The 14,021-nt window shown below is 54.4% G+C and overlaps 2 protein-coding genes and 1 non-coding gene across 4 annotated transcripts; 2 read left to right on the forward strand and 1 right to left on the reverse strand.

Annotated features, from left to right (window-relative positions):
• Nucleotides 1–129: 129 nt before the first annotated feature.
• On the reverse strand, nt 130–5,985 carry EMG1 (EMG1 N1-specific pseudouridine methyltransferase). Of its 2 annotated transcripts, XM_060166998.1 has the most exons (6): nt 5,705–5,979; nt 1,614–1,715; nt 1,363–1,504; nt 942–1,000; nt 715–864; nt 130–405 (listed from the first exon to the last, which is right to left on the reverse strand). In XM_060166998.1, the coding sequence occupies exons 1-6, from the start codon at nt 5,870–5,872 to the stop codon at nt 292–294; spliced, it is 735 nt and encodes a 244-aa protein (XP_060022981.1). In that variant the 5' UTR covers nt 5,873–5,979; the 3' UTR covers nt 130–291. The 2 variants fall into 2 exon arrangements, with proteins under 2 accessions (XP_060022981.1, XP_060022982.1); XM_060166999.1 differs by lacking the exon at nt 715–864 and having other exon boundaries at nt 5,705–5,985.
• Nucleotides 5,986–6,104: 119 nt separating this feature from the next.
• On the forward strand, nt 6,105–10,787 carry PHB2 (prohibitin 2). The gene is made up of 9 exons (XM_060166997.1): nt 6,105–6,385; nt 6,549–6,633; nt 6,949–7,028; nt 7,897–8,081; nt 8,492–8,621; nt 8,724–8,827; nt 9,242–9,319; nt 9,678–10,270; nt 10,457–10,787. Exons 1-8 carry the CDS (start codon nt 6,259–6,261, stop codon nt 9,756–9,758), a joined length of 870 nt encoding a protein of 289 aa, XP_060022980.1. The 5' UTR covers nt 6,105–6,258; the 3' UTR covers nt 9,759–10,270; nt 10,457–10,787.
• LOC132530128 (small nucleolar RNA U89) lies at nt 8,896–9,151 on the forward strand. Its single transcript, XR_009543685.1, has one exon. It is a non-coding gene; the product is annotated as a small nucleolar RNA U89 (small nucleolar RNA).
• Nucleotides 10,788–14,021: the final 3,234 nt, after the last annotated feature.

Below are 14,021 nucleotides of genomic sequence, written 5' to 3' on the forward strand. Positions count from 1 at the left end.
CCCACCTGCGAAGCCCAGGGCCAAACTGCAGACACTGTAACCTCACGTGTCTTCCTGAGGTCTGAGGGGTTACGCCAGGTCACACCATCAGAGGCTGCTGAGCTTAGGAATCCCCAAAGGACAACTAGGTTTGCAAGAACAATGTTTATAAGATAAACAAATAGCAGGTGTACAGCCCGGACCCACGCAAACCCCGGTCTCGGTGCAGGAAGGGGGTCTTGTGGCAGTCAGCTGAGCACCGGGGCGGGGAAGCAATGTCCACAGTCTCTGTGTCAGGGCAGGGTGCTTCTGTCAGATGACGCCCCACGCTTCTTCAAAGGCTGTGGTGAGCTTTGCACAGGTGAGGGCAGCAGAGAGTGGGTAGTTGCTGATGGACACCATCTTCTCTGTGTACTCCACATCCAGCTGGGGAGAGAGCAGTCAGTCAGCCGGCTCTGTCACTCCGTCACAGGTTCAGCCCTTGTCTAGGGCAGGAAAACTACCTTTTCCCAGTGCTGTTTAATACCAGTGTGAGCAAAGGACGGAGACGGCCCTGGCTTTGACTATGCCACATATGCCAGCATTCCTCAAAGGATGCGCCCTGGGGGCAGGAAATGGAAGCTTCATCTGTCCCCAACTTATAAGGACAAGGATCATCAAAACACTAAGTGCTCCTGGGATTCTGTCCTGAGCTTCAGCTCCGGGAAGAATCTAAGAGCTGAGCCCAGGCCTTACCCTGCCGTGGGCAAAGGCCCCCACCACAAAGACAACAGGGTCGCCGCTGGGCACCAGCTCCCGCACATCGCCGACGACCGGGGCGGAAAAAGAAGTGCCGATTTTCATGCACCCAACCGGGAAGTGATGTGACACTGGATTCTTAATCACCTAAAGAAAGACAGAAAAATCAGCCCCAGACACATTCCCAGAGCACTACCTCCAACTAGTAGCTGTCAACACCTCACCTTCAAGAGCTTCTGGGGGCCATCAGCTGCTCGAACGCTGAGTTTGTGTAAAAGCTGAACTAGGGCAGAAAAAAGAGTTCAGAGCTAGCCAGAGAGCCTGCCTCTATGCCCAGTAACTTAACCAGGAAGAACCTCAGGTGAGGCGAGCTCCACACGCCCTGCGTGTCTACACGACTGAAACGTCATGGCCAAGCAGCTGTCGAGCACATCGCTGGTTGTGTGGTGATAGGCCCCCTCCCTGCTCCTCAGCCAGGAACCCACGCGGACTGTACCCACTGTGCGTGGGGAGAAAGCGCAGACCCCCGTTCTGGAATCAGCCACGTGTGCCCCTCCCCCACTTAAAAATGCCACACTTAATTTATCCCTTTGCCTCTCCCTTCATCACTACTGCCAAGTTTAAGTCCTAAGCCTTCTATCTCACCCATGAGGCCACAGAAGCGGTCAAAGGTTCTGGGAATTCGAGTCTGGGGGTTCACTTCAATCAGCACATTCTTCTGCGTGTGGATATAAACCTGTAGCAAGCCAGCCCGGTTCAGGGGACTGTCCATCAGCATCAGTAAACTCTGAGGGAGGCGGAGACCAAGGCACGGTTAAGACTGAAGAGAAGTCACACGCAGCTGCCTTACCTTCCGTACAGAGGCACGGGGGCCTGAGCCCTGTCCCTGGAGTTACCTGGTGAGCTATGTCTGGTCTCACTTCCCCAGGGTCCCGTCCGTTCTTCAACAACATGGACTTGTGCTTGTCACAGTTGAGCAGCTCATAGGTCTTCCCCACCTGACGAACAGGGAACAAGGTCAAGAGCAACATAGGCTGCTTTTACCTGGAACAGCGGTTCTCAGGTGGTCCCCAACCAGCAACATCTGGAAACCTGTTAGACAGTCACATTCTCACGTCCACTCCAGACCTACTAAATCAGACACACGGTGTGCGGCCCTGAAAACCGTCCAGGGGATTACTGTGTGGCCACGTCCTCCCCCCACACCCCATCCCATAACTGGTCTTGGAGGGAAAAGGGAGGAAGAGTGCAGCCTGTGATTCCACACGATCTAAACTGGATTGAATTTTTTTTAATTAATTTATTTTTGGCTGCGCTGGGTCTTTGTTGCTGCGCACAGGTGTTCTCTAGTTGCAGCGAGCGGGGGCTGCTCTTCATTGCGGTGTGCCGGCTTCTCACTGCGGTGGCTTCTCTTGTTGCGGAGCATAGGCTCTAGGCGCGTGGGCTTCAGTAGTTGTGGCTCGCGGGCTCTGGAGCGCAGGTTCAGTAGTTGTGGTGCACGGGCTTAGTTGCTCCGTGGCACATGGGATCTTCCCGGACCAGGACTCGAACCCGTGTCCCCTGCATTGGCAGGCGGATTCTTAACCACTGTGCCACCAGGGAAGTCCCTAAACTGGATTTAATTTTAAAACCTATGGGTATTAGGCAAAGCCAGTGAGGGATTCTGGAACCAGGCAGAAGTGAGGTTAATGAGCAAGACTGAATGCTTGTTTATCACAAAAGCGTTATGTAGACACTGGGCAAAACATACGCGGTCACTACCCTCAGGTTGCTTAAAACAAACATGCACAAAGAGCTGCAAGTCTGAGCAGGAAGAAATGTGAAAATTCTAATGAGGCAAGAGGTAGTTTAATCAAGGAACGTTCTCATAAGTAAAACAAAGAGGGGTGGTTCCAATTTTAAGGCATGTGAGCAACCGCTAAAAGAAACAACTGCAAATCAGAGCCCTGAGGAGCATTATAGGGTGGTCAATAAAAAGTTTAAAAACATACCAGTAGGGCTTCCCTGGTGGCGCAGTGGTTGAGAATCCTCCTGCTAATGCAGGCGACACAGGTTCGAGCCCTGGTCTGGGAGGATCCCACATGCCGTGGACCAACTGGGCCCGTGAGCCACAACTACTGAGCCTGCGGGTCTGGAGCCTGTGCTCTGCAACAAGAGGCCACGACAGTGAGAGGCCCGCGCACCGCGATGAAGAGTGGCCCCCGCTTGCTGCAACTGGAGAAAGCCCTTGCACAGAAACGAAGACACAACACAGCCAAAGATAAATAAATAAATTTATTAAAAAAAAAATACATAGCTTTCCAAGTACTCTATTAAAAGACTTTAAAAAAAAATTTAAAAAAAATAAAAACATACCAGTAAGTACAAACACAGGTTTCGAAAAGGCCAAGTTTTTATGTATCAACACAACATTTGTATGTCTGGCAACATCTTGAGATATGACTCCAAAAAGTTTGGGGGAAGAGGCATATAGATTTTGAAATTAACTGAGTAACTGAAATAACAAGAATGTCACAGAGAGTAAAACAAAGGACCAAGAACTAAGTCCATGGGACACTCTTAGTTATAGAAGAAAAAGAACCTGTTGAATAGAAGAATCTAGTTTTGACCCATTAGAAAGTTATAACCAGGGTTTTCGTTCTCTTAATGGAACAGAATAGAAAACATCAGAGTACCTCAAGGATAGTCATGGTAAGTAAAGGCTTATGGAACTTTCGGCTTCATATAATTGAGTGCGCATACTGGCTCACGATGTAATTTTTTTTATTGTGGGCTGTGGTCAATAAGCTTGAAAACCACTAACTAGAATAATCAGAGAATGAATACCATGTGTATTCTGTAATAGGCACTGGAGATACAAGAATTTTTAAAACCTTATTCTCTGTCCTCATTATAGCCTTCTAGTGGAAGAGACAAATTAAACAAGCACGTGAGTATTTAATGCGAATTGTGATAAACATTACGAAGGAAAACTAAACGGTTCACTAAAGAATTATGAGAACCTGATTTATACCAGGAAGGGAGTCATTTCTATGGGAAAGTAACATTTAACCTAATAACTGAAGAATGAGTAGCCTAATAGGCTCAATAATTGTTAAATGAATCAACATTAAGTAGGAATTAATAAAGCAAAGAGTCGAGTAAAGGGTGCTTGCAGTTAAACAACATTATCTGCAATGACCTTAAGGTATAAGAGAACGTAGTGCTTTCAAAGAGCTTAAAGAAGGCCAGTGAGGTTGGAGTACAAAGAATAAATGGAGGGACTTCCCTGGTGGTGCAGTGGATAAGACCCTGTGCTCCCAACACAGGGTTCGATCCCTGGTCAGGGAACTAGATCCCACATGCATGCTGCAACTAACAGTTTGCATGCCACAACTAAGGAGCCAGCGAGCCACAACTAAGGAGCCCTGGAGCCGCAACTAAGGAGCCCGCCTGCCCCAACTAAGACCCAGCACAACCAAATTAATTAATTAATTTTTTTAAAGGGGGGGATATACGTATACGTATAGCTGATTCACTTCATTGTACAGCAGAAACTAACACAACATTGTAAAGCAATTACACTCTAATAAAAAATAAACAATTTTTAAAAACTGAAAAAGAATAAATGGAGAGTGCAGGCCCAGATGAGGCTTGCAGAAGCAAGAGGTATCAGCACAAGGAAGACAAAAGCCAACAGTATGGAAGATTTCAACCAGCTATGGAGTCCATCACCCTTGGAGTACCATTAATGACAACTGGCCTAATTTATTCCAGAGCATGCTCTAGGAACTTTAATTTGCCCACAACCTTTTCAACTTCCTAATAAGTAACCTGAATCAAGAATAATAATAACAACTATTTCCAAGTGACAGAAATTATTCTAAACCCTTTCCACATCTTAACTCCTTTAATCCTTCCAACAGCCCAGTAAAATAGGTACTACTGTCATCCCCACAGATATGAAGAAATGAAGTGGTTAAGTGATGCTCAGAATTAATAGCCTGGGAAGACAGCGGCAATGAAGTGAGACATGAATATATGAACCTATAATTAGGTTAGAAATATCAATTATAGAAGAAAATGAAAGGAAACCTGATGAGCTGGTCGTTTGAAAAAAGAAAACAGTTTTCTAAACTGCAAGCTTTATAAAGTGCCATAGTGGTTGAGGAAGAAAAGCTGGAATTGAATTGCACTCGGATTACTATGGCAAGGTACTATTAGAGCACTTTCATTACAGTTCCCCTGCAAAGTATTAACCCCCGCTTTACAAACTAAGGACAAACTTGTTTTCTCAAAATCACACACTTGAAATAAGTGTAAGAACCAAGATTAAAATCCGGGTCTGGCTTCTAAACCAGTGCTATTTCTTCTGGCCCTACTCACTGAACAAGTTTAGTTCTAAACAGTATGAGAAACAATATCAGAAAGAATGAGAACACTGCACAAATTTTTAAGACGGGGAACTGCCGGATTTGTTCGGGAGAAGAGCCCAATGATAAGTAAAAATAAAGATGTGAAAGTATTAATGATAATCTGGTCCAGGCAGTGTTTTGAAATGTACAGTAATATGAAGGAGAGTGACAGACACCTTTCAACGTATTAAAACATTAAGTCCTTACAAATAAAAGGGTGGGAAGACTGAGCTGCAGTAACTACCTTTCCCCTCTACCTAGTAAGCTTGTCTTGGGATGAAGCGGGACGACGCGATGGACGAAACCCCTTCCCCTTTGACGACTCTGGGGTTGGGGATGGGGTTAGGGTTACCATAGAATCCTAGTAAATCAATCGGAAGCAAGCATGTGACGGCTGCAATGGGATTCAAGGGCAAAGAAAACGAGCACTGCCGACCCGTGTTAAAGGAAGAGACAGTCGATTAGGCCACTCTTTCTCCAAAGCATGTTTCACCTGTCTCCGCTTTCTCCATCCACTTTGAGCCGATCACCCTCACCCAACCCGGTCCCGTCCTATCGATCTACTAGCTCTTCACCCCCTAGTCCGAAACTACCTTGACTGTCTCCAGACTGGCCCCTTCCAGCACCACAATGAGCCTACGGCCTCCGATCTTGCTTCCCACCCCGAGTCGGGGCCGCTTGGGCGTCACAGCATCCCAGTCCTCTTCCTGCTCCGCGGCGCGCCGCTCACGAGGTTGGAATCCACCACCGGGCGCTGCCATCTTGCAACCGGACCGGAAATTGTGTAACGTCCTTAAACTAGGGCCTCGCTCTCGCCCCAAACGCAAGCTTCCTTCCGTCTGCCATTTTGAAAGTGGGCGCTCGGAAATGGCGACGGCTGGCTGCAGATGCTCCCGAAGCCGCTCTGGGAGGGCAGCGTTCCAGAAAGGGGGGGGAACTTCCAGAGGCGTGCTTCCTGTGCCGCAAGCTCGGGTCCGCCGCAGGCTGGGGGGAGAGTTTAGAAGGGAACGCACTTCCGGTGCCCTTTCTCCCGCGAGTACCTGGGGCCGGACCCTCGTGTGGAGGGTGCGATCCGTAAACTGGAGAGCTGTAGAGGCGGGCCGGCACCCCCTTCGGACCACTGGTGCCGCCGGCCTCAGGACCGAACATGGCCCAGAACTTGAAGGACTTAGCGGGACGGCTGCCCTCCGGGCCCCGGGGCATGGGCACGGCGCTGAAGCTGCTGCTGGGGGCCGGCGCCGTGGCCTACGGCGTCCGCGAGTCGGTGTTCACCGGTGAGCAACCGCAGCCTGCCCTCCGGACTCCGCCCGACCCTTCCCGGCCCCCTGCCCAGCCCCGCCAGGTCCCCGCGCTCACCCAGCCCCTCACCCCGCCCCACCAGAGGCTGGCACGTACTCTGAGCCCGGCCTGGGCTGACCCCTACCCCTCTGCCTGCAGTGGAAGGAGGGCACAGAGCCATTTTCTTTAATCGGATCGGAGGTGTGCAGCAGGACACCATTCTGGCCGAGGGCCTTCACTTCAGGTAATGGCGGGCAGAGCGGACTGACCCTGACCCTGACCCTTCACCCTTGAACGCCGACCCACCTATGGCTGTGGGAGGACTTTCAGCGGGATTCCGCGCCGCTCTTTACCCTCCTCACCCCATCTCCCAGAACAGTGCGTGCTGGCCACATCTTCAGGAGCACATACTGTTGTTCTCCGGAGGGAAAAGAGAATTTCTTTTTGACCGTGGTCATTAAGAGGAGGAGCATGCCAAGAAACACGTGGTGAAGGAAAACCGGACAAAACTAGGGAAACGGTAGTCTCCTAATCCCTGTCCCTGTTCCCTCCCCTCCAGGATCCCCTGGTTCCAGTACCCCATCATCTATGACATTCGCGCCAGACCCCGAAAAATTTCCTCCCCCACAGGCTCCAAAGGTAGGTCTGGGCACTGGGGTGCCACTGGCAGTAAACAAGGGAGCCTAGCCAGAGACTAGGCAAGATGGGAGTGTCAGATCTCTTGGGCCTTCGTTTCCACCTTTGCAAACAAGCTAAAATAAAGGTACCTGCTTCTGGAGTTCAAGCAGTACATTCTGGACACGCTGTGTGTTTGTACATTTTTCAGCTGTTCCTCCCCCTTAACGTGAACTCGGTGAGAGCATTGTTTGTCCTTTGACTTAGTCACTGCCTAGAACAAAGCTTTGTTTTAAAACCTTTCTTTTAATTCTTTGACTCATTAATCTACTGGTACGCTCTGTCCTGGGGAAACTTGGCTGCACTTTTCACTGGTGCACCTGTTCCCTCCTAGACCATTCACAGAAGCTGTGCCTTTGAGATTCCCCAGACCAACCCTTACACACACACACACGCACACACGTTCACAATGAGGCAAGTAGCTCACCTGTAACGTACTGTTTTGCACGATTTTTAGTGCAGGTTGCTTAATATTCCTGAAACCCTAGGCCCTAAGAAATCAAGGATTCACAAAACACCATCTCTGTTCTCAAGTCCTTACAGTCTAGTTCAGGATTATGGTACAGTGTAACAGAGCCTAAAGTAGAGTAGCGAAAAGAAAGGTCAGCTTTACTGGAGGAGGGTTGTGGGTAGAGAAGACTTGACAGTGGACAAGGACGCATTTGGTCTGTGCCGAATCACTCTTCTCCCCGCGGGGCAGTTCCGGACCACAGGGCATTGCCCTGGGTAAAGAGAGAAGCCAGAGGAGAAAATGCTTGGGGAGGGAGGCTTTGCTAGGAAGCCAGGTGAGGCCCCCGTGGCCTTGCCCAGCCACTGCTAACCTCACGCTTAGACCTGCAGATGGTGAACATCTCCCTGCGGGTGCTGTCCAGACCCAACGCCGCGGAGCTTCCCAGCATGTACCAGCGCCTGGGGCTGGATTACGAGGAGCGCGTGTTGCCATCCATCGTCAACGAGGTGCTCAAGAGCGTGGTGGCCAAGTTCAACGCCTCCCAGCTGATCACCCAGCGGGCCCAGGTCTGGCTCTGGCTCCCATCACCATCTGCGTAGCATCAGCATTTCCCTCCTAGGCCCAGCACACTGGGTGTTAGGAAAGGGTAGTGACCCGAGGTCCGTTGCCCCCAAAAAGCTGTGCAGATGGCCACCGTGGGAAACAAGGAGAGCCAAGATTGGAGCTCGATAGCAGTTAGTGTCGGGCTGCATGGGAGAAAAGTGGTCCAGGCGTGCGTGTGGGGTTGGTACAGCGTGGAGGAGTCAGCGTGACCCAAGTCCTTCCCAGCTCAACTGGCCTAACGAGGAACTAAGAAGGGGTTAGCGCACTTTCTGCGGTTCTCCGGAGATCTGGGATTCTGACGATCACAGAAGCACGCCTTCCTTTCAGTTCTCCAGTCCCCTCAACGCCCCTCTCTCCTCCCCCCGGCCACCAGGTGTCCTTGTTGATCCGACGGGAGCTGACAGAGAGGGCCAAGGACTTCAGCCTCATACTGGATGACGTAGCCATCACTGAGCTGAGCTTTAGCCGAGAATACACAGCTGCTGTAGAAGCTAAGCAAGTGGGTGAGTCGCGAGAGGAGTCAGGCAGGGGTTTCTGAGGAAGCAGGAGGAGGGACGGGGTTCCTGACACCTTACCTCTGTGACCCCGGTTCTCTCCCGCTACAGCCCAGCAGGAGGCCCAGCGGGCCCAGTTCCTGGTGGAAAAAGCGAAGCAGGAACAGCGGCAGAAGATCGTGCAGGCCGAGGGTGAGGCTGAGGCCGCCAAGATGATATCCTTCTGCTGCAGAGCTCTCAGCCCAGCCCCTGGAACACTCTGCTTCCCACCCGGCCCCGTGGGCTGGCTGATGAGACTAAGGCGAATGCGAACCGTGCTCTCTGACCCCTGGGGGGTTGGGGTGCCGGGTGGGATCTGAAGTCTCAGTGGGGCACCTGAGGCCTGGCTCCTCGCTGTAAGGCAGATCAATAGCACTGCTGGCCTTGCCTCCATCTGTGCTGCTGCCTCCTGTTCCCGGCAGCTGCCTGCGGGGAGGCCTACAGGTAGGGGCAAAGTAGGGCTGGGCACGAGCCACCTGAGCGCAACCTTGGATCTGACAGCCCAGAGGACGGCTGAGTGAGCCGAGTCATAGGGTGCAGCCCCAGCTGAGATCTGGCCTTGTGTGAACCCTTAACCCCACCCTGCTCACCTGGGAGAAGCTCTGGGCAAGAACCCAGGCTACATCAAGCTGCGCAAGATTCGGGCAGCCCAGAACATCTCCAAGACGGTGAGTGTGAGCTCAAGGCCGCCTTGAGGGGGAAAGGTGTTTCTACACATTGAAATGAGGGAATTAGGGTCTTGCGTGTTCGGATTTCTATTCAAACTGGCTTCTCTGACACTCCTCCCATCGAAAATGGTGTCCCCTGGGCGCCCCTGACCTTTTGTTCATGCCTCTTGTGGACCTAATGCATCACAGTTGCTCGCTGCTCTGGATCCTTGTGTGAGCGCAGAAACCGTGGCTGTCACATCACCACTTCGCTGTTCGTAACCCACACGTGTTCCACCAGTGGTTACTGAATTGCAAGGGCAGGAATCAAGGTCTTTTTTGCTTGGTACAAACATCCATCTTACTTTCTGCCCTGTAGATCGCCACATCACAGAATCGTGTCTTTCTCACTGCTGACAACCTTGTGCTGAACCTACAGGATGAAAGTTTCACCCGGTGAGAGGCATGGCCTTCAGGTGGGGTGTTGACACAGAACAAGGGCCGGAGTCTGGCCACCTGGGCTCTGGCGCCCGTTACCAGCTTACTCGTGTGACCCTTGAAAACACCATGTCTCTGAACCACTTAGAAAAGTGGGTGGTTGACAATTCCTAACTTGAATCTCACAGGATTGATTTTATGCGATCCAGTGGGATTATTCACGTAAAAAGCACTTTAATTGTAAAGTTTTTAAGTGAAAAGTGGTAAAAGATGATACTGGCTGTTCTTCCTCGGGAGCTGCTCTGGGGCACGGAAGGATGCTGGGAAAGCAGGGGTGAGAAATGGCAGTGGCCAGGGAGCAAGTCTTCTTCCCAGAGCCTGAGATTCCGGGCTTCCAGCGTGCTTGTCTTTTTCCCTTGGGAGCGGAGGAGGGTTTAGAGTTGGGTGGGGAATGAAACTGTCAAGTCACATGTACCTTTCTCTTGTCGTTCTGTGTTTCCTGTTCATCTGGTGACCTGGCGTCCACAGGGGAAGGTAAGTTGATGGTGCATCCTTGTTTCTGTGGGGTCCTGCCTTTTCCCCACCACATCACCTTTCTCACCTCCCCACCCACACATTCAGGGAGGAGGGTAGTTGAGGAGGGAGTGGCCCGAGGTGCTCTGCCTCTCTCTCACAGGTACGTCCCCCCCAATAATGTCACCGTCTGTCTCATTTCCACAGTGACAGCCTCATCAAGGGTAAGAAATGAACTGCTGAACAAGAACTCCACCCTCAGGGAGGAAGTGGATCTTTTTCTTCCCCGGTTTTTGAGGAGCCAGCTTGGGGCCCTACCCCGCCCCCACCGTCAAGTGATGGTCCCTCTGCATCTGTCCTCCCAGCCCTTCTCGGGTGAACAAAGACTGACCATTTTCAAGGGAGTGACTTTCCTCCCTGTGTCGGCCAGAGGTGTTGGGACTGTGTGATTTCCTGCAGGGTTGGTTCCTCCCTCGTGGTCAGAAGCAACAACCACCACCCCAGAGATTCTCAATAAATGTTTATTACTTAATCCGAAGTCAAAGCCTCTGGTGTCTGAACTGGGCTGGGGAGGCACGCATGCGCACGCTCACACCGAGCACTCCTGGGTCCTTCTTCGTCTCTTCCAGCAGGGGGCGCGAGGACACCGGCCGGGGCAGGTAGGGAGAGCCGGGGCCTGCCGCTCTCACCCTGGAAGCCCTCAGAGCCGGATCCAGAACAGGACCCAGGGTGGGAACTGCGAGTCCTGGAGTCCGAGGCCAGCTGCACTCCCCACCCCACCCTCCTAAACCGCATCAGCCCTTTGCTTACCAACATCTCCTTTTTTAAAGGCTGGAGCAGCTGTGGCTTTGCTGAGCTAGACCAAAAATCTGATGACCCCAACAGGAGCTGCTTCCTTGGTACCAGGGCTCCATGCAGCTGTGGGGAGACCACTTGCGCTCATCAGGGGGTTTACGTGTTCAGACGGCTGGCGGACCGTCGCCTGCTGCAGGCTACCCACACTTCAGTCTCTCAGTCAGGGCTCGACCTCTGGAGGTGGGCTCTTCACTCCCACAGCCCTGGGCCCCCAACGGGACCTCGTCCCTTCCCGGCGCCGCCCTCACTGAGGGTCGTCGGGCGGTAGAGAAACGAGGCCGCTGGCTGTGCCCACGTGCCACCCCAGCCGTGCCGGGGCGAAAGTGTAGGTAGGAATCCTGGAATTCTTAGTGGTGGGGTTAGAGGGCAGAGGGCCTGGGTTCGCCTTCAGCTGCTTCGGTTTTTGAAGAAAGTAGATTAACTGTCCCCTGCTCTGCAGGTTGTCATGAAAGGGACGGGGAGACCAAGCAGATGTGGCCGCCCCAGCCCTGAGGAACTGGAAGCCCAAGGTGAGAGGTGAATGCGCAGAACGAGTCCGCCCAAGTCCCATCCACATTTTATTTCCTTCGCATTCCCGAGGCAGGAGGAGGATGGAGGTGCCCAGAGAACCAACGTGTTCCCAAGTCCCGCTGCGTCTCCGAGGCAGCCATTTTGTCTCCTCCCATTGTTTACCTTTCCTAGAGACTTAACCCCCCCTCCCCAAGGGTAAAGGTCAGAGGTTGCTGGTCTGGAGGCCTCCGTGGTCTTCAGGGCTCCGTGAAGGTCATTGCCGAGGGCGCCGGCCGGGGGCCATCTTTACCAGACAGTGTTAGGAGCTTCAGCATTAGACCATCCAACACTGTGCTGGAAGATGGACCCAGAGCCGGCCACAGGCGTCAGGGCTGAAGCCGGCCGTCGCTCCAAGGACCCTGGCCGCAGGCCAGCTGAGGTCTATTGAAAGTCTGCGAGCCAATCCCCAGCGCAGGGTCAAGCTGTGGGTTCTGGGTCCTCCAGATGACAAATCACACTGGGTTGGGGGAGGGGCTGGGGCCATTGTGTCCCTTCCGTGGGCAACCAGCCAACAGCCAACCGAGGGCCACCTCTTTCTCAGCACCCTCTGCTCAAGAGGAAGGGGCCTCCAGGGCTGGGGGAGGCTCGGGAGTGGGCGGCACGGCCAGCTGGGTGCTGGGGGCCCGGGGCGGTGGGCGTCGCTGGCACGGGGCAGGGGCCTCCATCATTACCCGGCAGTATTAGAGACTCTCAACCAGCACCCAAACACTGCTGGGTAAGACGGGGGCCCCCACCCCACCGCCCGGACGGGCCGGCAGTCCTCGCCCAGGCGCCCGGTGGAGCTGCGGAGCCCTGGCTCCCCTCCCCCACCGCCCGTGTCCCCGGGGACACTTCCGGGTGAGCCCGGCAGCCGTCACCAGGCCCATCCCGGGTTGCTGATGCACTGAGGCCGGGTCAAGGCTTCGGAAGCCCCCCGCCCATCTCTTCCCCGCTCTGAGCCCCCTCCCCGCCCCGCCAGCCTCTCCCTGCCCCCCAGGCACCAGCTCACCACCCTCAGCACCCCCCCCACCCCAGCAGTCCCTCACTCAGCCCCAGGACCCCTCTCCCGCCCGCCTTTACCTGCCACCAGGCCGCCTGCCCCCCAGGGGGCGAGGGCCGTGGAGAGGAGGAGGAATCGAGGCTCGGGAGTCAAGGCCTAGAAGCCGCCCTGGCCTCCACTCTTCCTCCTTCCTTCTCGCCTGCCGGGCAGCGCAGGCTCCTACCTGGGCCCCGCCCGCCGCCCCTGCGCACAGGTGTGTCCTCCAGCCATAGGCTGCACCCCCCGCTGCCTTAACCCCTTCCCTCCCAGCGCCAGCCGCAGGCGCCTCCTCTGAGGCCTGGTCACCCCGGCAGGCCCCGACCCTCGGGCCCTCGCCCGGCCGTGGTCTCTCCTCTCCTACCTGCCTCCTCTGCCCCGGGGCCCAGACCAGGGAGCCTGGTGTCGGAGGGACAGAGGGACGGGTTGTCTTCGCCCCCTTCGCCTTCCTCCTTGGCCTCGCCCCACGGCCGCTCCCACCCCCGGCTAGCCCCTTCCCCCAGGCCCCTGCCCGAGAGCCTGAGGGCAGAGAGGGCTCAGCTCAGCAGGGACTGGGTTGTGCCCCTGCCTGGTGCCCACCTGTGTGGAGGGCAGGCGGGTCCCCCAGGGGCGCCTCTCTGTCCTCACCTTTAGTATTGGGGTGCCCCCCCTCCTGCCAAGAATTCCCAAGCTGGCCAGGAGCGTCGGCACTGACCCGGCCGATTCAGGTTCTGAGCTGCTCTCCTGCAGCCCTGGCTCTGCTCTCCAGAGGGGCCGGGCACCCCGCCGGGCAGAGCTGCCCCTAGACCCACCTCACAGCCCTGGAGAGTCCAAGTCCCAGCCGCCGGGCAGTCAGCCCGAGGGCGGGTGAGAGGGGATGGGACCCGCCTTTCTTTTGTGTGGCTCAAGCTGGGATAGAAAGGGCGTTGCTGGGAGAGGGGCCCTGAGGCCCACAGGTGATGCTCCACCCACGCACCCCCTGGAGGGCGATAGCTCCTGGGAGCTGAGCTGTGTCGCCCAATCCCAGCTCTGCCTTCTCGCTCCCTAACACCCCCACACCTTTGTTTGCGTCCTTCTCAATTCTTGTCTGTACTTATTCTATGTTTGTGGACTGTTTCTGGGTCTGCCTTCCCACCAGGACAGGAACTGTCGGGTTCACCATCATGCCCCAGCACTGCTCCAGTGCCTGGGACACAGGGACGCTCAATAAACAAAGTGTATGCTGAGTGAATGACCACCCAGCCTCAGCTGGCCCAGCAGCAGGGAGCCGGGCCTTCCCCAGTCAGACTCTCTCAGGCTCAGCTCCCCAGGAGACTAGCATTATAATCAACATGAAGCCTTAACGCAAAGAAGGAATCATCGCTGTTGTCCACT

The sequence above is a fragment of the Lagenorhynchus albirostris genome, chromosome 11 (assembly GCF_949774975.1).
Source record: "Lagenorhynchus albirostris chromosome 11, mLagAlb1.1, whole genome shotgun sequence".
NCBI lineage: Eukaryota > Metazoa > Chordata > Mammalia > Artiodactyla > Delphinidae > Lagenorhynchus > Lagenorhynchus albirostris.